We start from the raw sequence: 25,592 nt of genomic DNA, 5'->3' as shown, positions 1-25,592 counted from the left end.
AGAGTCTGGGTTCAGTTTTTGCTGAAACACCATTTGATTTTCACTGTTGTTGAGAAAGGAAAGTTTAATCATCATGCAATTTTTGAGTAAAAGTTACTAATAAATTGGCTAAAGAAGCTGCCACATTACAAATAAAGTTCATCAGCTAATTCCATTTTTTGACTAAAAAGTAAGACTGGTATAAGGATATTAATATTCCAAAGCATTTCCCAAACTGTATTCTGAAAATCAACATCCACAACCCAAGGAGACGCTAACAATGTTCCCTAGATGACCTGATATAGTGGGGAAGCTCTGCACCCTATGTTCTTTGCTGTTTTAATAAGCTTGAAAGGTCTATCTTACAGTGTTTGGAAAGTACATCTCCCATGGTGACCTGTGAGATGCTCATGCAGATGCACTATGGTGTCAATGGAGGACAAGCGGTCCTTTCCTCCAGGAGTTCTTGCTAAAGTTGCAAACATTGTTTTAGACCTGTAACTCACATTGAACTAATTTTTTTCTAGAAACATTCAACAAAAAGCACCTCTCCATATTATGTTCAACAGCGCCTTAACAATATAAATGCATCAATTAAGGAGGTACACTTCTTCTGGGATTCCTTATTTGCTAACTGGCTTTCCCTTCTACCATGCAAGCTAAGATTAAAATGTAAATTCAAAATTCATATTTAGGTTCTTGAAATCAATATATAGTTGACCCCCATTTCTTAAGCTGATCACTGAAAAGGACAATCACGTGGCTAAAATTACCAAGTATAGCTGGGATGCTTTTAGCATAAGGGGTCTGTCACTTAGCCCTTGGCAACCTAGTTGTACTCACCATTTTATTGTGGTTCTAAGATTAGGCTGGCTGACTGTGCTGTCATCTAGAAATATTGTTGAGCATGAGCTATACTTTTTAGTAAGCTGCCCTGGAGATACCTGAAGGGGAAGGGAAATAGAAGAAAATGTCACAGTAAGTTAAACCTATAAAATGTGCTTTTTTTTCCCTTGGTTAAAATGTCAAACGATAAAGCATTAAGGTATTTCTTACACTACATGAACTGATTGAGTGTGATATCATGTGTGGGTCCATGGGAAACCCATTGGAGGCTCTTAACTCCCAGTTTTCCAGGAATGGGTTATAAAATGCTGCCCTTGATATGACACCCACAGTCCAACCTGGCAAGCATCTATTACAAATTCCCTTTATAAATAATCTAAGAAGTTTACAGTAAGATTTTTTTTCTTAAGCAATAAAAAGAAGCTCAAATTTCCTATCTCCACTACTCATTTACAACAACAAAATGTAATGTCATTAATAATACTGGTGCAAGAGCATTTTATTGCAGTAAATGAAAACCTAATACTAAACTTATTAATTGACTGATACTAAATGTCTTAGTTCAGGAGACATGAGAAATGAATGCTTTAGAGTCAGGGGCTCTGTGTGCCAGGGCTGCCAGATCAGTAAGCAGCCAAAGGGCCATGGGTCTCCTGGGCCTGTTTCCCTAAGTGGAGAGTAAAAGCGAATCTCTTTAAGATTCTCACACATCCAAAGAACACAGGGCAAAAACAAGTTTTGGGATTTAACTTTCATTTCGAGTTTAAATAAGATTGTCATCGTATTATGCAAACGAAAACCTCGGAAAATACCTTACATTTCAAAATTTTATTCATTTTTATCCTCCAAGTCATATGACACAAGCACCATGACACACTCCCACTCCATTCACGCTGCTCTCTACCTACAAAGCCTTTCTCTTCCCCCATCCCAATCCGCTTGACCACACCAAAGCTTGCCCTCTTTGTACACTCATTCTTCTCATTCCCCACCTAGGGCACACTAAGAAAGCGAGCCTCCACAGGGAGAACAGGGCTTTTCCTCTTGCTGCCACCCGCTGGCTGCCAAGCCCAAAATGGTGTAAATTAGGGAGTTCAAGTGTCTGATAAATTACTATTCAGCACCATTTACCATTTGAAAGATAAATCTTACTACAGATACAAATTAGAATCTGTCTACAGTGGTACTGGAGAGGTGACAATAAACTTTTTGTGCCCCCTAGAGAAATAAATTATCTTTAAAACACTTTAGAAGTATCCATTTATTTGTGAAGAGTCAAGACTATACCAGTGGTCAAATACTCAAACAGCCTAAACTCTGTAAAGACAATTCTCTTCCTTGAAAGTAAGGCCAAGAACCAAATCTCATTCAACAGTTGAAGATAAGAGCAACATTCTTTAAAAACCACAGAATACCATTAAAGTTTAACTTTTTTCAAAACTAATTCAGATGAGCCTTCCTTCCTGATAATACAAAAGTTTTCAGCATGCTGTCCCACGACCCCATCAGTATCCCCCACAAACACATGGAAGACAGGCCAAGCAAAAGATGTACCTTTGCTTTTAAAAGTACGCAGTCTTTCAAAACTGCCAGGAGCCATAATCAGAAATACATGTACAAACTAGAAAATAGCACTTGGCTTGTTTTAGATGTTTTTATTGAAAAGTTGCTTTTTCCTTATTAACAAAGTCTCAGATATTATGCTGTTAAAAAGTATTACTAAATGGAGGATGCAATTCTCTCAAAGCTAGAACTGCTTTAAGCCTATCTAAACCTGATGTTTCTTAAGGTATATCCAGTTAATGTATATTGTTTACATGAACTAAACAGATGTGCTAATGTCAATGTATATACTTTTATATCCTCAAAATATAATACGACATGAAAAATGAAAATTGATTCATTCAAATATTTTTATTCTAAGTGGAAGAAGGTGTCTTTTAAGGTCCATATGACAGGTTGAGTATTCCTATCCAAAATGTGTGAGCCAGGGCCAGCACTGTGGCAGAGCAGGTAAAGCCACTGCCTGCAAGGCTCCCATCCCATGCGGGCACTTGTTCATGTCTTGGCTGCTCCACTTCCGATCCAGCTCCCTGCTAATGTCCTGGGAAAAGCAGTGGAAGATGGCCCAAGTGTTTGGGCCCCTGCACCCACAGGGGAGACTAAAATGAAGCCTTGGCTGTTGTGGCTATCTGGGGAGTGAACCAACAGATGGAAAATCTTTCTCTCTCTCTACGCAACTCTGCTTTCAAATAAGTAAATCTGTATATATATAAAAAAAAAAAAAAAAAAAAAAACGGGCTGGCTTGTGGCACAGTGGGTTAATCCTCCACCTGCAGTGCCAGCATCCCATATGGGCGCCGGTTCTAGTCCCGGCTGGCCCTCTTCCAATCCAGCTCTCTGCTGTGGCCTGGGAAAGCAGTAGAAGATGGCCCAAGTCCTTGGGCCCCTGCACCCAAATGGGAGACCAGGCTTCGGATGGCTCCTGGCTTCGGATCGGCACAGCTCCAGCCGTTGCGGCCATCTGGGGAGTGAACCAACGGAAGGAAGACCTTTCTCTCTGTCTCTCCCTCTCACTGTCTGTGACTCTACCTCTCAAATAAATAAATAAAATAAATAAAAAATAAAAACAACAACAACAAAAAAGCAATATGTGTGGGCGTCAGATGTATCTTGGATATTTTTAGCATAGTTTACACATATATAATAAGATATCTTGAAGAATGCAACCCAAGGTTAAACACAAAATTCATTTATCCCTCACATACACCCTATATACACAGCCTAAAGGAATTTCCTGAGGTATGTTTAGTGTACCTGCATTTTCACCCTGACCCATCACACAAGGCTGGGACAGAATTTTCCACTTGCGGCACAGCATGGGTGTTCAAAGGTTCTGGGTTTGGGAGCATTTCAGTTTCTAGTTTAGGGCTGCTCAACATGTATTTGGGGGTAAAATGGCACACACCACACCTGATGAAAGTCATTTCTGATGAGAAAAATTTCTGTATAGAAATAAAAAGGGAGGAAATGCACCAAACTATGGTTTTAAATGAATTTGTTGATTAGATATTTTCTCCCATTTTTCCTCCATTTAAAAGTTCTTTTCTATATGAATGTACTGGTTTATTTTTTAAAACATTTATGCTAAGACATTTAAATTTCTTAATCAGACATGGTCTTACAGCCTATAGAGGCTCATTTAGCACCTCAGCAATGTATGGTCTATGCCTAGATCCAGCCAAAGAAACACTGAATACTTCCCCAGGTGCTATGCTATTCTGTTTTTTGTTTTTTGTTTTTGTTTTGTTGTTTTTGACAGGCAGAGTGGATAGTGAGAGAGAGAAACAGAGAGAAAGGTCTTCCTTTTTGCCGTTGGTTCACCCTCCAATGGCCGCTGCGGCCAGCGCATCGTGCTGATCTGAAGCCAGGAGCCAGGTGCTTCTCCTGGTCTCCCATGGGGTGCAGGGCCCAAGCACTTGGGCCATCCTCCACTGCACTCCTGGGCCACAGCAGAGAGCTGGCCTGGAAGAGGGGCCACCGGGATAGAATCTGGCGCCCCAACCGGGACTAGAACCCGGTGTGCCGGTGCCACAAGGCGGCGGATTAGCCTGTTAAGCCACGGCGCCGGCCCCCAGGTGCTATTCTGGCTTGCTTTAAACTCCTACTCAACAACCAGACAGAGGAATTTTCAAGGGAAAGACTATTTTGTTTTATTTTCCCAAACAGGTCATTTCCAAACTTCAGAGTGACCAGAAAACGTGACATGGCACTTTCTTCCAACTACTCAAACTTTTCATTATCAAGAGCATCTCCATGTGCCTTGAGACTAGAGGTGGGCATAATTAAGCCTTTGAGCAAAATCTGGCACACGGCTGCCAACAAGTAACTTTCTCCTCCCTCAGTCTGCCTGAAAACATAAGACAATTGTCCTTTATGGTTAAAGCCTTACCACTGCTGGCTCACCACCTCAATAAACTATACTGACAAACACATGGATATAAAACACAAATTACTAAACAAGCCAGTCCCCAAAAGACAAATACCATATGTTCTCCTTGATTTGTTATAACTAATAGAGCATCTAAAAGGTAATCTCTACAAGTGAAATTGACACTTTGAGATGCCATGACTGAATAGCCCTTATCTTGACTGTTAATGAAGTTTTTTTTTTTTAATTTATTTTCATACTATTTGTTGAACTCTTTACTTAATGTAGGGTTAATCTTATGTGTATAAAGTTAGTTGAAAATAGATCTTAGTAACAAATAAGAATGGGAATAAGAGAGGGAGGAGGAAGAAAGGTAGGAAGAATCACTATGGTCCTAAATTTGTGTAAATGAAATGCATGAAGTTTATATACCTTAAATAAAAGGCTTCTAGGTTGAAAAAATGCAAATTGCCAAAAAAAATCAAACCACAAAACCGCTACTGACTGACAGTTACTAAAACACATTGGGGCCAGCGCCGCAGCTCACTTGGTTTAACCTGCGGCGCCGGCACCCTGGGTTCTAGTCCCAGTTGCTCCTCTTCCAGTCCAGCTCTCTGCTGTGGCCCGGGAAGGCAGTGGCGGATGGCCCAAGTGCTTGGGCCCTGCACCCGCATAGGAGACCAGGAGGAAGCACCTGGCTCCTGGCTTCAGATTGGCGTAGCGCACCAGCCACAGCGGCCATTTGGGGAGTGAACCAACGGAAAGGAAGACCTTTCTCCCTGTCTGTCTCACTGTCTAACTCTGCCTGTCAAAAAAAAACAAAAACAAATACAAAAAAAACCATACGGGGACAGAAATAGCATTTATCTTCAGTCAGCACAAATGACAGAGTATGGAATATTGCAATCTTCACAAGGAAGCAAGAAGACACTTAGTAGACTGTAAACCAAATGACAAAAACTAGAAAATAAATCTTTCTAGTAGTCCAGTAAGTCCCAACCCCACCTTATCATCAGAGGTCAAGTATCTACAGACATCCTACCCCCATGTACTAACTTTACCCATTGTGCCTACTATCCCTTATTTTAACCTATTTAAAAAAAAAAAAAACCTGAAATTCACTTTTTTCTCCTCTCTTTTTTACAAGGTAAGTTTTAAATATGTTTAAGAACTAATGACTTCTAATTAACTTAAAATTTTGCAACACTTTAGTCATTAACTGAAATTATTCCATTACAGAGTAATGGGACAATGGCACTACATGGGGACAAATATGACAGGGTGAGTGGTTTGAATAGAATTCTTAAATCTTTAGTAGACAATTGTAATTTGCCAGTTGTAGGCAGAACTAGAAATATCTAGTTAAACAGTATTTAATTACACTGAATTTAAACTTAGATTTACACTTTAAGTTTGGGTAAAATCTGGTAGACTGACTGCCTCCTGAAACCTCATTAGAATTAACAGTATAAAATAAAAAGTTTACATGCAAGATTGGAAGACAGTATTGACAGCAGATGCTTTTTTTAATGTTTGAAACATGAGAAAGATAGAGGAGAGATAACTGACAGTACAGAGCAAACACAACTTTGGCACTTATGGAGAGTGACAAGGAAAGGAACAAGCAAGCCGGTTTATCTTGTAAAACACAATACAGGTTCAGAGGACAGAGGCACACAACCCCTTGGAAGGTAGAGTAGAATATAAAACCAAGTCATTTGAAATTCTGTGGTTAGAGCTTGAAGTCCAGCTAGTCTTTTTTTTACATTTATTTATCGGAAAGTCAGTTAGAGAGAAAGAGAGAGAGAGAAAGAGGAAGAGACAGTGAGATCTTCCAACTGCTGTTTCACTCCCTAGATGGCCAAGGCTGGACCAGAACAAAGACAGGAGCCAGGAGCTTCTTCCAGGGTTCCCATGCAGGTAGCAGGGGCTCAAGCACTTGAGCCATCTTCTATTGCTTTCCCAGGCCATAGCAGGGAGTTGGAGCCAACAGTTGGATCAGAAATGGAACAGCTGGGACATGTACCAGCATCCATACGAGATGCCAGCAATTGCAGGAGGCAGCTTTACCCAACTATGCTACAGAGCCAGGCCTGCTAGTGGACGGTGAGAGAGGTAGAGACAGAGAGAAAGGTCTTCCTTTACTGTTTGTTTCACCCTCCAATGGCTGCTGAGGCCGGCACACCGCGCTGATCCGAAGCCAGGAGCCAGGTGCTTCTCCTGGTCTCCCATGGGGTGCAGGGCCCAAGAACTTGGGCCATCCTCCACTGCACTCCCGGGCCACAGCAGAGAGCTGGAAGAGGAGTGGCCAGGACAGAATCTGGCGCCCCAACTGGGACTAGAACCCGGGGTGCCGACGCCGCAGGTGGAGGATTAGCCTATTGAGCCGCGGCGCCGGCCCGCTAATATGCTTCTTATAAGAAATATAGATGTGTGTTCTCTAAAGATATTAAACCTGAGGGCTTCTGGGCTCAGTGGTGTCAGTCTTAGGGAAATAATGGGGGAAACTGTGTATGGAAATGATCTCCAACTCCCTGGCCCAGCTTCTGGAAAGAAGACAGTCTTCAGGCAGGAAACTGGGAGATCCTTCTCTGAAGAAACATTAAGATACCCAGATAAAACACTGAAGTGCCCCAAATCCTCCCAGCGATACCCTTCAGTTGACAAGTCCTGCTCACACTGGTGCTTCCAAGTAGAGAAACCCAGGGATCCCCCTACATCTGACAGAAGCTTCCAATAAAAGAGATCTAAACAAGAAGGGCTAACCACTCAGGGTGCCCGCATCCCATAATAGAGTGCCTGGGTTTGAGTGCCAGCTCTACTTCTAATTCCAGCTTCTTTCTGAAGTGCACACTAGGAGGCATCAGATGATGGCTTAAATACTTGAGTTCCTGCCAATGTGGGAGACTGGCTGGAGTTCCTGGCTTTGCCCTGGCGTAGTCCCAGCTATTACAGGCATTTGGGGACTAAACCAGCAGATGGAAGATCTCAATCTTTGTCTCTCTCCCTTTTAAATAAGTAATTTAATTTTAAAAATAGTAGGAAAAATAAACTCATGAAAATAATAAAACTCTAGGAGCAAATAAAAACTTAAAAAAAAATTCCTAACACCCTCAACAAGATGAAAAATTCAACAGAAGTATCAGAGCGTAAGTCATGGGCTCTCCAGAAAGTGTAGCGAAAAGAGAAACCTGAAAATAAGAGTGAAAGAAAATTAGACATCTGTGCAGAAACAATGGTCTGGTCTAAGAGGCCCAACATCTGAATAACATACAAGAAAAAGGAACCAACAGAGAAAATATCAAAGAAGAAAATTCTCTAGAGGAAGGCATACTCTGCACATTAGTGGTGCCAATAAAATGAACCTGATCCTACCAAATCGTATTATGAAATTTCAGAATCCCAGAACGGAAGAATGGAGCAAAAATGACTAAACCTAGGCCGGCGCCGTGGCTTAACAGGCTAATCCTCCGCCTTGCGGTGCTGGCACACCGGGTTCTAGTTCCGGTCGGGGCACCGATCCTGTCCCGGTTGCCCCTCTTCCAGGCCAGCTCTCTGCTGTGGTCAGAGAGTGCAGTGGAGGATGGCCCAAGTTCTTGGGCCCTGCACCCCATGGGAGACCAGGAGAAGCACCTGGCTCCTGCCATCGGATCAGCGTGGTGCGCCGGCCGCAGCGCACCTACCGCGGCGGCCATTGGAGGGTGAACCAACGGCAAAAAGGAAGACCTTTCTGTCTCCCTCTACTGTCCACTCTGCCTGTCAAAAAAAAAAAAAAAAAAAAAAAAGAAATTGTATTGTCAATATAACCAGAAGCTTTTGGCCGGCGCCGCGGCTCACTAGGCTAATCCTCCGCCTAGCGGCGCCAGCACACCAGGTTCTAGTCCCAGTCGGGGCACCAATCCTGTCCCAGTTGCCCCTCTTCCAGGCCAGCTCTCTGCTGTGGCCAGGGAGTGCAGTGGAGGATGGCCCAAGTTCTTGGGCCCTGCACCCCATGGGAGACCAGGAGAAGCACCTGGCTCCTGCCATCGGATCAGCGCGATGCGCCGGCCGCAGCGCGCCAACCGCGGCGGCCATTGGAGGGTGAACCAACGGCAAAAAGGAAGACCTTTCTCTCTGTCTCCCTCTACTGTCCACTCTGCCTGTCAAAAATTAAAAAAAAAAAAAAATGACTAAACCTGGCTAATGTGTATCATACAATGGCAACAGATTTAACAGCAACACTATACACGAGAAGTCAAAACAGAAATGTCTTCAAGAACCATGAGAATTAGTTTCAAGCTGCAATTCTACACTCCATCAAACAGGAGGGGTTTTTCAGACATGGGAGATCTCTGAAAATGCCCATGTGCCCTTGCCAGGAAAATGAACCCTAGTAAAATGCATTCCAGTAAAAGAAGGGAGCACAATAAGAGAGAATAAAACAGAATCTAGGACACAGAGGATCTGACACAAGAGAGCAGTTATGTGAGATCCTAGATGACTTCAAAGAGATATCCCAGGAAAACAGAGAGCAGACCTAGTGAAAAACCAGTCGTCTCTATTGGAGTAGGATGACAAAAGGCTGAGGAAGTTTGTCTACAAGAGAAAAACAGAACAGATGTTTTTGGTAGATGGAAAATATTTCTGATAGGCATGTGACAAATGTTACAACATTCTGAGGGGGAAATAGTTGTTAGAAAATAGGCAAGTGAATACAATCAGGAAATTATTTCCACACAAAAATGAAGAATGTGAAAGCAGGAAGACCAGCCAATGGCTACTGTACTTAGGTGTGTGAGTTAATGTTGACTAGGGAAAGGGAGATTATACAGGAAAAATGCTCGAATTTTAGAGATCTTTAAGACAAAGAATGATGAGTATACACAGAGGAGGTACAGTAAGAATATTGTTTGAGTCAGTACTGAACATATTTGCAGTCATATAATGTAAATATTGATTACTGACCTAATAAAAAATTTAATACATGTCAAGGAAATGGGGGTGGGTGGGAAATAAGGCCATAGAAGAGTGAGGGAGCTAAGCTTTTACCTATCAGGATAAGAAGTTAACAGGTAGCACTGAAATCTAATTTTGATATTATAATTGCGTTACTTTGATTAAAAACAAGACTACAAAATTTAAGGCAGATTTTACATTACAATGATGTAACTGAAATTTAACTTAATGTCAGAAAACCTTAAAAAATGGTCACTACTAAGCCAAGGACTTTCCTGAATAAATTTGATACTTAGGAAAAATAAGGTTTAGAAAATCCACAAAAAGTATTCCCATTATATTTTTCAGATATCATGGCAGACATATTTTCAATGCAAAGCATTCATTTCTTAACTTTTTAATTGCTTACTTACATGGTTTAAATGGTTGCTCTTCCTCTTTTCTCGCACTAAGAATAAAAAACATTGGTTAATTCTGATACGAATGCATAGAAAAATAAAAGTCATTGCTAAAATAGTCAATGAATTACCAACATACAAAATAACATAAAATTCCATTCTTTTTCATAATTTCTAATGAAATCAATAAGTTAAATCATCTGGCAAGGTGAGTCTCACAAAGGAAAATCTAAAAACTTACTTTCACTTTTTGGACTAACAGGTATTCATTAGGTGCAAATGAAAAGATCTCCAAAAATAAAAAAGGGCCAAACTAATTAGGCCAGTTGAGAAATTTCGAATAAGAAAGTCACCTGTTGCATATCCAATCTGCTACCCAATAGTGTTTTCTAATGCTATGTTTACATATATACATACAGCTTCCATTCAGTTCTAGGACCCAACAACCAATAATGCTAATGACCAGTTCTGCACCAGAAGCCCTGAAGCATCCTGAACCACCCCCTGGTAATCTATGAAAATGTGCTACTGAAAAAGTCTTTACACAAGTGTGAAGTATGCATTTTAAATTTAAATCTTAAATGAGGTTCATATGTAACTGAACAGGATTATGTACAGCACATAAAATCATTTTGCTCTAACAAAGGTCAGGAAAAGTAAAAGCTCCAGAAAGGGACTTTATTTCCCACACGCCCTCCTCATCCACTGCTAACCAGGCATGATAAGCACACGCTCCTGACCACTGAAGACACATGGGCACTTGTTCCTGCATAGACTCTCTCTACATGAGAAGCCCCTGGCTGCAGAAGAAACTGAGAAATACAATAACCCTAACCAGAAATGACTGGCTTGAGACAAGTGATATACAAACTATGAAATTATACTTTAGAAATGCCCCCCCCCCTTTTTTTACTATGCTATGTCACTCCCAAATATTATTACTGAACCTTCACTTCCTGTATTCTTGCTATCATAAGTAATTGGATAACTTGAGCATGTATGGCTTTTTTGCTAATAAACTAAGATTTTACATAACATTAAGAAAAATAAGCAGCAAGATTCTCATCCTAAAACTAACGGGACACAGAAAATGTATAGCAGTTTCACACACTGAGTCTCTTTTACTACATTAAGAAGAAAAAGTTTTGAATAGCTTATAAGTTCTGAGTAGCCTTAGATGGGATGTGAGACAGGCCTATTTGTTTAGAACACTGTAAAGTGAGGCCAAAATCACAGGTTCTATCACCATATATAAAAACTGATTTCTGTGATTTGTTAAAATGAAGCAAAAAGGGCAAAGTAGCATAGAGAAATAACTCCACAACTACTTCTAAAGAGTGCAGCTAATCATGCTGACAAAGAGGTGTCAAAGTATATAACCATAAAGTTTTACATGTTCTCATTAAAACAGTGACAACTAAAGGAAAGAACATCAATACATATTAAAAAACAAATGACTACTTAAAAACTTGAAAAATTTAAACAAATATGAACTCTTCTAAATACTTTCTATAGTATATGCCCATAAAACAAATTGTTTTTTCAGTCTTTTCTTTGGAGGCAGGAGGATTTTGTCTTACCATCTGTTTGAGATTTGCTCAGGAAAATTGTGCTTGCCCTTGGATGATCAGAAGGGTTTGATTCCAAAGCTAGATCTATAGAGAAAGAGAAAAAAAGATGTGATAGTTGAGTAGAAAAGTAGAAAGCTTTAAAAAAACGCTACACATCAATTTTAAGCACTTTTAACAGTCCTGAAAAAACTTTTGAAATTAAAGTTCCAATATAAAAATTCTGGAAAATACAAAAATCATAGAATGTCTCTACACATGGACTAAAACCAGCCTACGTCTAGACTTTTTAAAAAATCTGCATTTAGGCCGGCGCCGCAGCTCAATAGGCTAATCCTCCGCCTGCGGCACTGGCACACCGGGTACTAGTCCCGACTGGGGCACCGGATTCTGTCCCAGTTGCTCCTCTTCCTGTCCAGCTCTCTGCTGTGGCCCAGGAGTGCAGTGGAGGATGGCCCAGGTCCTTGGGCCCTTCACCCGCATGGGAGACCAGGAGAAGCACCCGGCTCCGGCTTCAGATCAGCGCAGCACACTGGCTGCTACATGCCAGCCATGGCAGCGGCCACTTGGGGGGGTGAACCAACGGAAAAAGGAAGACCTTTCTCTCTGTCTCTCTCACTGTCCACTCTGCCTGTCAAAAAAAAAAAATTAAATTTTAAAAATCTGCATTTAAATAATCAGATGCAAATAAACTAAATAAACTGATACATGCCCTCTTCCCCTCCTACTTACCAACTAGAAATGCAGTCCCCCCTCCTCTATGCTGACACTGCCAGCATGTTTCAGGAACATGTTTCAAGCAGCAAGTGATGCTGTGGCCAATGACTGTCAGCTACTAGCCCAATACATCAAATATGCTAACACAGAATGTTGTTTCAGGCAACTGTTTTTCAATCAAATGGCTAAATCTAACTCTGTTCAATGAATGAACTCATTTAGTTAGCTGTGGTTTATCTGGAAACTATACATCATGACAAATTTAAGAGGGCTATATACAAGTTGAATGTTCTAAGCTATATAACCACTTCTATCATAAGAACTGATTTTTAACTTTTCTCCTCAATTTCCAAAGTTAAATTCTCATCTTTTCCTTCTAATGGCATGATTACTTTGGGGCTTCAAAGCATATTTGTTAAAATATATCTTTTAAGTATATCATAGGACTGCTTCTAAAAAATGTTGGCTTAACATCAAGGTAGCTGGCTGCAGTCCACCTTGCACCAAGCTGAGAAACTTCTTCAATTCAGTCAAGACTATTAGAGAGATTCTTGAATTTTCATGAAACAAATTTTGCCCTCAGGGAATTATGACGCTGTCGTGAGGGGAGGAAAAAGAACCCTGACACTCCTCAACAATGTCCATCTCAAGATACCACTTCATCTTGTAAGAAAATGGACCAAGATCCAGAGAGAATAATAGCGAACAATATATATGACAGTGCTTCCCAAGCTACATGTTGGTAATCGTTCTACCTTTTAAAAACAAGCCCAGTGGCCAAACCTTAATGTACTATATATCTCTGTATAATATAGTATAGTATAGTAATCTATCTAACCTATCTATAGTACATGTGTACACAATGCTTGGCTCTTAAAGAATCAAAATGCACAATGATGTATTAAAAATCAGTCTACAGGTGACTACTGCCTCTAAACATTCCACAATCCTTCTTTACCTTCCAAGTGATATGGTTACAATGTTGCATGAACATACTTTTGGGATTTTCTTCTTTAACAGAAATCAGAGTCACCATTTTTTAGAATGCTGCCAGCAAAAACTTACATAGCTAAACCAACTGCTTTGTTCTTTATGAAAGTACTCACTGTTTAAACTTTATTAAACTTTAATAGTTTTAGAGAAACTCAGTCTTATGTAAAAGACCCACTCAAAAACTATTTTAAAGTTTTCTTCACATCTTTGAAAAGAGACGATGAGAGCAATTAGGAAAAATGAAACTATTTTTGTACAAAGTGACAGGCAGTGACTTTAATAGCTGTATCTAGCCTAAAGCTTAGAACTACTTCCTACCAAAAGAAAGCAAATATACTACCACTTGAAATTTTTTCGGGGTCGGTGCCATGATGCAGCAAGTTAAAGCCCTGGCCAGAGGCACCAGCATCCCATATGGGCACCAGTTCTAGTCCTGGCTGCTCCACTTCTGATCCAGCTCTCTGCTATGGCCTGGGACAGCAGTAGAAGATGGCCCAAGTCCTTGGGCCCTTGCACCCACGTGGGAGACCTGGAAGAAGCTCTTGGCTCCTGGCTTTGGATCAGCACAGCTCTGGCCGTGGCAGCCATCTGGGGAGTGAACCAGAGGATGGAAGACCTCTTTGTCTCTACCTCTCTCTGTAACTCTTTCAAATAAATTAAAATAAATAAATAAATAAATAGATTTTAAAAAAGAAATTTTTTCAAATTCAGAATTATTAACAAAAGTAGTTGTATTATGAACATGTCATAAAAGTTTAATTCACAATTGTCAATGCAGTAGAGGAAAATTAAATACCAGAATCAAAGAGCAGCTGGCTCAATACATACATACTCACCAAAAATATCTGGGAAGGGGAGGGAATGGAGGCAGGCAAAGGAAATGACGGCATGCAGGGAAAAAGCAAATTTAGCCCAAGTGACAAGCTGGTACACCTCCAACACAGGGTTTAAGGGTGGGCACATGAACCAGGGCTGGCCAATCAAAGCTCTCCTGAGACTCCCTAAGAATCTGAGAAAGAACAGTCCTCTAGGATCTTTAGCTAGTCAGGAGCTGCTGGTGGCTCCTTTTACAGAGAAAAGCCATTTCAGTAGAGATCAATAGAAAATAGAATTGTGAACGGTTCTAAGGGGACTATTTTATTCCTGGGTTAAGTAGCACCTCACTAACTCCATGAACTCCCTGGTTTATACAAGAAAATATTTTTTTTAAAAAAAAGGAACTTCTGAGATTTTTTTTCTTTGACTTCCAACTCTGACACCTGGTTTATCAAGTAATGCTAATGATCACATTAAAGGTAGAAATACCTAAAAGCCACTAGCTTATTTAACAAATGCTTCTCATGAACAACTATTTGCGAAAGCCAAAATAACATTCTGTTTAAAAGTTACCCATAAGGGCCGGTGCTGTGGCGTAGGGGCTAAAGCTGCCGCCTGCAGTGCTGTTTGATTCCTGGCTGCTCCACTTCCGATCCAGCTCTCTGCTATGGCCTGGGAAGGCAGTGGAAGATGGCTCAAGTCCTTGAACCCCTGCAGGAGACCCAGAGGAGGCTCCTGGCTCCAGACAGGCGCAGCTCCAGCCACTGTGATCATCTGGGGAGTGAACCAGCAGATGGAAGACCTCTCTCTCTCTCTCTCTTTCTCTCTCTCTCTAGCTCTCTCTGTAACTCTGCCTTTCAAATAAATCTTAAAAAGTTACCTATAACTCACAACTATTACTTTTAGTTGCTTTTCTCATGCATGCCTTTAAAAACTGATTTGATCGGCATGCAACCTATGTCTTATTTTGTTACAGAAAAACAATCTCTGCCTCAGTGTAGCACAGGCTCACTGTTTGATACAGAATGGCCAATCCATGGTATTCCTTCCCCCCATGTTGGGAATTTAGGCACTCACAAAGTTCTGTTCTTTTAAAATCATGATGAAAACCTCAGTGCAAATACTATTTTAAAATAACCTTTATGGGCCAGAGGGCCAGAGTCCTGGTCAGCGTGTTAAGCCGCCACTTGCAACATCAGCATCCCATGAGCCCTGATTTAAGTTTCAGCTGCTACACTTCCTATCCAGCTTCCAACTAATGCCCTGGGGAAAGTAGCATAAGATGGTCTGGGGCCAGCGCTGTGGCATAGTGGTAAAGCCACCGCCTGCAGTGCCAGCATCCCATATAGGCACCGATTCGAATCCCAGCTGCTCCACTTCCTATCCAGCTCTCTGCTGTGGCCTGGGAAAGCAACAGTAGATGACCCAAGTCCATGGGCCCCTCCACCCACGTGGGAGACCCAGAAGAAGCTCCTGGCTCCTGGTTTCAGATGGGTGCAGCTCCAGCCACTGCGGCCATCTGGGGAGTGAACCAGTGGATGAAAGACCTCTCTCTCTCTCTGCCTCTGCCTCTCTGTAACTTTACCTTTCAAATAAAATAAATAAATAAATAAATCCACATGTTTGGAGTCCCTGCCGTCTACATGGGAAACCCAGATGGAGTTTCAGGCTCCTGGCTTCAGCCTGGTCTAGCCTTGGCCACTTGGAGAATGAACCAGAAGGCAGAAGATAATCTCATCTCTCTCCCACCTCTCTAACTCTGCCTTTCAAATAAATAAAACGTTAATATATATAAATAAATTATCTTCAAAAAATATCCTCAGGCAAGGTTTTCACAAGCAGGATGATGAGAACAAAGCCTGGATCATTTCCACAGCTCAACTAAGTTGTTAAGCTGCTTTCTAAAAGAGGTAAGGGAACATCAGGGTATAATTCTATCAGTTTTAGCTCCTACCCCAACTTTGGATACTAAACAGTTTCCACTGATATGAAAGAGAAATACCACCAGCAGCTCTAATTTGGATTTATTTGCAAATGATCACGTTTGTAGGGTGATCATTTTCCCATAGTTGGTCATGATACTTCCACTTTGGTGAATTTCCTATCTGTATGTACTGCAGGTATGAGGTTTTCAGAAACCATTCATTTCCTTCCTAGAGCTACCAATTTTCTATGTAAATGGTACTTTCTGCTAATGACAAATACCACACTTTGTTATTTTATAGAATGAATATTTAAGTTATTAGGCAATAAACTCTCACACACTTACAATTATTTTTGTACTCCCCATTAACTCCACGCCCAAGTGACTAGGAGGAAAAATCACTATTTTAAGAGTCGCCACTTTTGTACTATCTGGTTAAATAGAAGCCTAATTTAACAGCATGCTATGTTGATGTAGAAAAAGTATGAATTTAAAAACATTAAACTTGGTGGTTTTTTTTTGTTGTTTTGTTTTTTGTTTTTTTGTTTTGTTTTGTTTTGTTTTTTGACAGGCAGAGTGGATAATGAGAGAGAGACAGACAGAGAGAAAGGTCTTCCTTTTTGCCGTTGGTTCACCCTCCAATGGCCGCTACAGCTGGCGCATCTCGCTGATCTGAAGCCAGGAGCCAGGTGCTTCTTCTGGTCTCCCATGCGGGTGCAGGGCCCCAAGCACTTGGGCTATCCTCCACTGCCTTCCCGGGCCAAAGCAGAGAGCTGGCCTGGAAGAGGGGCAACCGGGATAGAATCCGGCACCCCAACCGGGACTAGAACCCGGTGTGCCGGCGCCGCAAGGTGGAGGATTAGCCTGTTAAGCCACGGAGCCGGCCGAACTTGGGGTTTTATGCAAACAGACCTCAGAAGAAATCTGTAAAACACCACTGATAGCAAATATTGCTTTTCCGCTAACCCAAGTTTGCTTTTTTTTTTTTTTTTAAGATTTTATTTATTTGAAAGAGTTACAGATGAGACAGAGAAAAATCTGCCATCTAATGGTTCACTCCTCAAATGGCTGCAATGGCCAGAGCTGAGCCCATCAAAAGCCAGGAGTTTTTTCCGGGTTTCCCACACAGGTGAAGGGGCTCAAGGATTTGGGCCACCCTGCACTGCTTTCCCAAGAACATAAGCAGGGAGCTGGGATTGGAAGTGGAGCAGCCAGGACTCAAACCAGCGCCCATATGGGATGCCAGCGCTGCAGGCTGGGGCTTTAACATGCATTGGCCCCAGCTTTTTTCACTGTTAAAATCCATCCCAATTACACAGATGTTAAAATTGTGAAATGATACAATGATACGCAACTTACAGTAAACAAAATGCATTACTAAAGGCTACAAGTGTTACAATTAAGCAATCAAACTGTCAAGAAACTATTTTTCTTGTCAAAATATTAATAGGAGAGGGTAGTGACCAAGAAATTCTCTGACAGCAGCAGCCTATTTCAGAAAAAGATTGATTTCAACACATTGATTTCAACATATCCCAATTAAATAGAAGCTTTCAGCAGTTTCTAGGCACCTATTTATTTAAAGATTTACTGAGCTGCTCTATCATCCCTACACTGCACATTGTATTGGTTTTATGGTCCATAACACAAACATTTCATGTCTCACAATTACCATGTAAACGGATGATTTTATCTCGCTGAGTCCACATTTTCCACCCTTCAGGTAATTCCTACCCGCTGGCCTAGAGCAGGCCTTCCTCACCAGAGGGCACAGAGCACAGCACAGCCTGTGTGCCCCATCCAGATCAGGAACTAGCAGGTCTGGAAGCCCACTTTTTTTTTCTTTTAAAGATTTATTTATTTGAAAGACAGAGTTACAGAAAGGCAGAGGCAGAGAGAGAGGTCTTTCATCTGCTGGTTCACTCCTCAAGTGGCCGCAATGGCCAGAGCTGGACTGATCTGAAGCCAGGAGCTTCTTCTGGGTCTCCCAAGTGGGTGGCACTTGGGCCATCTTCTGCTGCTTTCCCAGGCCATAGTAGAGAGCTGGATGGGAAGCGGAGCAGCCAGAACTCTAACCGGCACCTTACGGGATGCTGGCATTGCAGGCGGAGGCTTTACCAGCTGCACCACAGTGCCGGCCCCACCTTTTCACTTTCTTGATGATGTATTTTGAGGCACACATGTTTTAATTTTGATGTTTAATTCCTTTCTTTTTTAAAAAAGATTTATTTATTTATTTGAAAGGCAGATAGTTACAGAGAGGCAGAGGCAGAGAGAAGAGGTCTTCCACCCGCTGGTTCACTCCTCAAATGAGGGCAACAGCCCGACCCGGGGCAAACTGAAGCCAGGAGCTTCTTCCGGGTCTTCCACTGCTTTTCCAGGACATACACAGCGAGTTGGACTGCAAGAGCAGCAGCTGGGACACGAACCGGCGTACCTATGGGATGGCGGTCCCACAGGTGGAAGCTTAGCCTACTACACCATAGCGCCAGCCCCATGGAAGCCCACTTTTATACCTGCTCCCATGTTAGTTCTCAGTCTTGCCTTAACTGTTTCAGTCCTCAATCTATGCTTCTGTGACCATAACTAAGACATGGCATTTCACATACCACAAAATAACCTTTTAGTTTTATATACCTAAAGGCATTTTCCTCGATTTCTTAGAAGTAACACTTCTGGGTTATAAGTTACCTTCATTTCACTGGACATTACACAATGCTGCTTTAATCCCAGAGCCTTAGTACACTTTAATACTCTAGGGTAAAAAAAAAAAAAAAAGGCAAGAAAAAAGGTAATATTTGTATTAAAATGCCTAGGTTCCACTCCTGATTCCAGCTTCCTGCTAATGTGCACCTAGGAGACAACAGACAATGGCTCAAGTAACTGGGTACCTGCCACATATGCCAGAGGCTAGATTGAGTTCCTCGCTCCACAGAAGTAGATGGTGGGGGGAGGTGGTGGATGGGGATGCTCCTTTGTTGTCTTTCAAATAATATAAGTATTTCTGAAAAAAGTCTATGTAATGAGTTGTTCTATAAATTTTATTCCTATTATTCCACATGTCTGGAATTTAAATTTTGATCTACCAAGTCTTATTTCTTTTTTTTTTTTTTTTTTTTAACAGGCAGAGTGGATAGTGAGAGAGAGACAGAGAGAAAGGTCTTCCTTTTTGCCGTTGGCTCACCCTCCAATGGCCGCTGCGGCCGGCACATCGTGCTGATCCGAAGCCAGGAGCCAGGTGCTTCTCCTGGTCTCCCATGTGGGTGCAGGGCCCAAGCACTTGGGCCATCCTCCACTGCCTTCCCGGACCATAGCAGAGAGCTGGCCTGGAAGAGGGGCAACCGGGATAGAATCCGGCGCCCCAACCGGGACTAGAACCTGATGTGCCGGTGCCGCAAGGCGGAGGATTAGCCTGTTAAGTCACGGCGCCGGCCCCAAGTCTTAGTTCTTAAAACACTGGAAAACGATTTTTACTTCTCAAAGCCTATCTTCTGATATGTAAAACAGATAGAACACCTGTACTACTGAACTCAAAACTCCGTGAGGATGAAGTGAAATCCAAGAGCAATCTATATACTACTCAATGCACAAATAAATTACCAAAGTTTTTACAAACTGCCTCAAAAGCAAAAAGTGAACTTTTAGCATTTTATTGAAAAATAAATTACCAAAATAACACCTTAGGCAATAATAATTGCACAAAATCACCAAGGACAACTTTTATTTTTAAATAAGCAAACACATATTATTTCTCCTGCTTTTTTTCATGGAAGTTACTATTGTGTTCTCCCCTTGCTTTTTTCATGCAACATATCTTGGGAGATCACTCCATCTCCTTTTAGAAAGCTCCACATTTCCCCACTGTGTGGCTATACCAGTTTTATTTGCTAGTCCTTTTCTAGATGTTTGACATATTTCCAATATTTTGCTACTGAAAATAATGCAACAGAAAATTTGTGCATATGTTGTTTAATAACTTTAGATTATACCTTCAGGGTATATTCCTCAAAGTAGGATTTCTGGATTAAGCGCATTTGCAATGTTGTCAGACATGCCAAATTCCCCTTTATGGGGGCAAACCATTTTACATTTCTATCAGAGATATATAAATGTAGCTTTCTTCACAGCCTCAGAGAAAGCCCTGTCACATTTTCTGGATTTTCCATTAACAAGAAAGAAATTTGCACTACAGGTTTCATGTGCATTTCTGTTTGAAACACTGTTTAAGGATCTATATTTCTTTTCTGTGACTTGTCTGTTCATATCCGTGTTACCTACATATAGGTTAACTTAATTTATTTACATCAGCCTATTTCAGCTCCTTATCTTTTGTTCAAGCCATCATTGACTCTCACCCTGAACTACTGCACCAGCCACACAGCTGGGCTCCCTGCTTCCACCCTTGACAGTGGCATGATAGTGAATTCTCACACAACAGCCAGTCCAATCTTTTTTTAAATAAGAATTAACATAGTTCCCTGCCTATAATTCTCCAATGGTTTCCCATTACAACTAAAGGCCATATTCTTTGTCAAGGCCCACTAGACATATGAAATCTCATCCTACCATACAAGGATACTCAAAAAAGTTCATTGAAAAACAGAATTAAAAGATAATGCACACTTCCCACAAACTTTCTGAAGCACTCCCGTGCTCCTCCCAGAATCCTTATTATTCTGCCGCAATTTGCTTTGTGTCTTTCTATGCTTCACACAAATCAAGTGTTACCATCCAGGGGAACTCCAAAATGAACTATCCCTATGCATGGAAGCCTGCCTTTCTCTCTCTCAGCTCCCACTATCAGCACTACTGACACATCACTCAGGGAGAGCAACCACCTGTCACCACCCCAGCTAAAACTGCCTTCCTCCCCAATCCACTACCCTGTTTTACTTTCTTCCCAGCACCTCACCACCTGATGCTCTTGATTTCATTCAAATGTTGTCTACCCCGACCTGCTTCAGAATGCAAGCATCAGAGCTGGGATAGAGGCTTTTTCTCAGGTTCCACTGCTTGCTCAGAAACACTGCTAAACCACTGAACGGTGCTCAATAAATGTCTGTAGGGTATCTGGAACGAGTGTTTGTCCCAGTTTTCCCATGCCATCTAAGCTTCTTCTGATGCTGCTTCTTGACCCATCATGTAAGACCAACATGACTTTGACATCTCTTAACAGTGGTGGCTATTCAGAATTAAAGACAAAAGACAGGCCAGGAAGATCCAAAGAAATCAAAAAGAGGAATTCTAGTGCCCATCAAAAAGTCAAGAATAACTTCTATTTAGAATGAGAGCATTTAATACTAAAATGTCTTAACTACAAAATGACATCATTCAGATTTAAGTAAAATCAAAATGCAAGCATACTGTCTCAATTCTATAGAGAGGTGATGTCTTTATTTCTGTCCCCAGAATCAAACAATTAATGGGACTATATGATTTTATTATTAAAAGGTGCAAAGAATGGATAAATGAGGCTCCACCCATTTGATGGTAACTTCTAGTTACCAAAAAAAAAAAAAAAGAAGCACAAGTCACAGCGGAGTGCACAAGCATAAAAGACACCTTAAGTGTCAAGCACTGTTCCAGGAACCTCTGTCTTCACTGCTTTAAGTAGCAACTTCGAAACAGCACATAGAGTGTGATCTCATTCTTTTGCAAAATAAACAAAATGTTACATCTATACAAAAGGTTCAAAATAGAAATAAACATGACCCGTGGGTATGCTGAACTTAAATAACTTCACTATTTTCTAAATTTTATACTTCAAACATATCAATACTAAGTTTTTAAAAGTAGAAGGGAAAGAAGAGGGTTTAAAATAACTACTGAAGAGGCCGGCGCTGTGGAGCAGCGGGTTAACACCCTGGCCTGAAGCGCCGGCATCCCATATGGACGCCGGTTCTAGTCCCTGCTGCTCCACTTCCAATCCAGCTCTCTGCTGAGGCCTAGCAAAGCAGTAAAAGATGGCCCAAATCCCTGGGCTCCTGCACCCTCGTGGGAGACCCGGAAGAGGCTCCTAGCTCCTAGCTCCTGGCTTTGGATCGGCGCAGCTCTAGCCATTGCGGCCAACTGGGGAGTGAGCCATCGGATGAAAGACCTCTCTCTCTCTCTGCCTCTCCTCTCTCTGTGTAACTCTTTCAAATAAATAAATAAATCTTTAAAAAAAAGTAAGTACTGAAAAGAGGAAAGATCTATTGTTCAGAGGTTTTTCTACACCACATTGCCACTCCCTTGTGTACCCTCACCCTTCAGAGGGAGGACGAGCAAGGGTTCACCTGAGAGCAACTTTAGCCAGCAGATTAGCAAAGCTCCTAAAGCCAGAATTCAAAACGCTGCAGGAAAAAGTTGTTGAGTAACAATAAAGTTGGGAAAAAATTTAACTGTCATAATAATAAACATTGAAGGTAAATTCTGTGCTCACAACACAGTCCTATGCTTAATGCCTGGGACCTTACTTGTTCTCCTCAGGGCTCCTGTTCAGGTTCCTTCCTCCAGGGGACTCTGAGCTGCAGCTCCCAATTGTCAGAACAAGCTCTTTAAAATTTGTCACCACAATTACTTGATGGGTAGGGTGCAGCCATCTGTTATCCCTACTTTCATATATCACAGGGAATGGGTATATAGATATAGGATGGCAAGATAAATGTTGCCTCTGAGTTGTATAAAACAAACTTTTTAAATTTTTAATAGAGCAGGAATGTTCTAAGAGATAGACCTACTTTGCAGGTGAAATATGACATGCATCCTGAAAAGTTGTTAAAGTTTCTTAAGAACTGAATTGGGCATATCTACCACAGCCATGTCAGTCTGCATCAGCAGAGAATTCCTTAGTTCTTCCGTCCAGGAGCTGCTTAGTCATTTCAGATCTTCACTCATTTGTTAGCAGCACTGGGAGATCATGCACAGGCCTCACTTGTATTTGGAAGGGTTAAATGAGATGCACAAGAACATACACTGTAAATCTCAAAAGAAGTCTATAAAGATCTTATTTTGGGCTGTAATCCAACACTACCCATCTACTACCTGGTTTGTTAAATCACTTGGGGGCTTACCTTGCACCACCCAGTAGAGTGACGTTTTCACAAGTACTTACATGCATTGTGTTTAAAGGTACAATTAATTCACATGATACCTTTGTTCATTCCTTCATAATTCTTGAGTATGCTGAAAACTGAGTACTTCCCAGTTACACAGGAATATCCATCATGAGCCTTAATCTTTCCCATTTTTAAATAACTTAAGAGCCCAACTAAAGTTAAATTACAAGACCTTTAAGACATTTCCTCCTGGAAATGAAATCATCCCTGACATTTAAATGAAACAAATGAGCCAACCTGGGCTTAAATACGTTACAATGTTTTCTACTTCAAAGCACTCAGTCATTCAGGAACCACCGTGTTGGCCAGAATTATTTTTACCTAGATTCAAAGCTTTCCAAAAGAGCCAAAGTTTTTACACACACACACACACACACACACACGTGGTTCCTCCTCTCTTCTCCCTCCCCCACCCAGCCCCATCAACATTCTCAGTACAGAACTCGGCTCCGAGTCTAGGAAGTGGGGGGAAGGGAGGGGAGGGAGCCATGGAACCAAACACTACCGCGGCCGGGGGCTGGCGTTTTAGTTCCCAGACCTTAACAACTCAGAGTTCTCGATGGACATTTGTCTCGTGTGAAACTGTGGAGCAGCACTGAGGAACCACTCCCACACCTCCCCGCCCTCTCCTCCAGACCACATGAGGTACGTGAAGTCGGTTAAGTCATCGGAGGAGGGCTGCACACAGATTTCCGTCAAAACGGGAATTTTAAAGCAATCTGAACTCCATGCCTAAACTGCTCGGATTAAAATTAAAACAAAACAAAACAAACAAACAAAAAAAACTTTCCCGCAGCCCTGGCAGTGGCGCTTCACACCTTCCACAGTTATTTTAAGCCCTTCATAATATTTTCCTGTTCAAATGATAGTTGGAAGGAACTCGGCAGCTTCGACGGGGCGAGGGGCGGGGGCAGCAAACAGTCCACCTAACACCAGGCAGACACCGGAAGCAACATCTAGTCTGAATTTAAATGTGTGAACTGTGCGGGGCATCCACTACTCCCACGGGTGCGTGGCAGGGAACCCCGGTCCTGACCTGGATCCTTCCCTTAGGCACCATCGGGATGGGCGAGGGCGGAGATGGGGTGCACACCCCGAAATCGGGGTGTTTCAATTTTCATTTGCGAAAAGGCAGAGAATATACCCAAAAAAGTCTTGATAAAGTCCCACGGGAAGATGAACAACGCTGCGAACAGGAAGGGCCGCGGACAGGAGGGTCCCAGGCCGGGTTGGGGACAGAGCACTGAGCGTTCGCGTGGGGCCAAGGGAAGCAAACGGCACAGACTCGGCAGAGAAAGAATAAGGGGTGGGGACGCGGAGCTGAGCCAGCCTTCAGCCCCGGTGCCCAGCCCAGGGAGAGCCGGCTCCCGGCAGGAAGGACCCGAGGCGGCGGCTGCCTCCCGAGGGACCCGGGGGCCGGCGGAGGCCACAGTGCGCCCGCCTCCTCCTCCTCACCTTCGGGCATCTCCCGGTCGCTTATGTGCTGCAGGTGGTGGCCCTCGCCGGCTCCGAAATCCAACTCGGTGGGCTCCACGGCAGCGGGTGCCGGCGCCACAGCCACCGCGTCGCCGGCCGCCGCCTCGTAGACCTCGGACTCGTAGTCCGGCTCCGCCGGCCCCGCGCGCCGGCCCAACTTGGGGCTGGCATTGGGGGACACGCAACAGGTCAGCGTGTTCCCCATGGGGCGCCTCCGCTCCTCTCCGCCACCGTCTGCGCCTCCGCTCGCCCCCGACTCCGCGGCGCTCGGCAGCCGCCCCCTCCCCCAACAATGGCGCGGTCGGCACCGGCAGCCCCGGGCTATGCCGGGGCTGCGGCGCGCATAGAGACACGGCCTCGCCCGCCGCTCGCCCGCCCGCCCTGCCGCCCGGCCCCGGGCAGGGCTCCGGCCTCGGCCGCACCCCCGCTGCCGCGCCACCGCCGCCTCCCTCGAGCCGACTCGTCTGCGAGGGCGGCGACCAGCCCGGCTTATTTAAAAGGGGTGGGGACCCGCCAGGCGCTGAGAGACGCAGCCACTGCCGGCAGAGAGCGCGGCCGGAGCCCCTCCTTCTTCCGCCGCCGCCTCTCGACCGAAAGCCACTCACTCTGGCTGGCGCCTACCAACCGGAACGCGTCCTGCGGTCACCTGGTTACGAGGAACCAATCACGCCCAGAGTTCCCTACACGCGCCCGCGGGGAGTCCAGGCACGTGACGCACAATGCCCCGCCCCCGCGCGGTGCCCCGCCCCTCGAGGGGAGCGTCCGGGACTCCGGGTTCCATTCATCGCCCGGTGCCCAGAGTTTTCCGGTCCTGCGGGAAGCGCGGCGGGCGTTCGTCGGTCGAGGCAGCCCTCGGCAGGGGGGCTCTGCAGAAAGCCCCGGTGAGGAAAGCGCCTGCTCCGTCAGCGGCTC

General features: G+C 43.2%; 1 protein-coding gene across 2 annotated transcripts in view; it reads right to left on the bottom strand.

The window, feature by feature from the left end:
• CCNYL1 (cyclin Y like 1) overlaps positions 1-24,936 on the bottom strand; it is a 40,136-nt gene extending 15,200 nt beyond the window's left edge. The window contains exons 1-4 of one of the 2 annotated variants that reach the window (XM_062190492.1): positions 24,660-24,935; positions 11,670-11,744; positions 10,105-10,139; positions 823-923 (exon numbers count right to left, since the gene is read on the bottom strand). In XM_062190492.1, coding sequence (XP_062046476.1) covers positions 823-923; positions 10,105-10,139; positions 11,670-11,744; positions 24,660-24,885 — 437 coding nt within the window. In that variant the 5' untranslated portion in view covers positions 24,886-24,935. Of the gene's footprint in view, positions 1-822; positions 924-10,104; positions 10,140-11,669; positions 11,745-24,659 lie in introns of both variants that reach the window. The other variant, XM_062190499.1, reaches the window with a different exon arrangement.
• Positions 24,937-25,592: the final 656 nt, after the last annotated feature.

The sequence above is a fragment of the Lepus europaeus genome, chromosome 1 (genome assembly GCF_033115175.1).
Source record: "Lepus europaeus isolate LE1 chromosome 1, mLepTim1.pri, whole genome shotgun sequence".
Taxonomy (NCBI): domain Eukaryota; kingdom Metazoa; phylum Chordata; class Mammalia; order Lagomorpha; family Leporidae; genus Lepus; species Lepus europaeus.
Note: the sequence above shows the minus strand (reverse complement) of the source record. Positions and strands in the feature narration are given on the sequence as shown.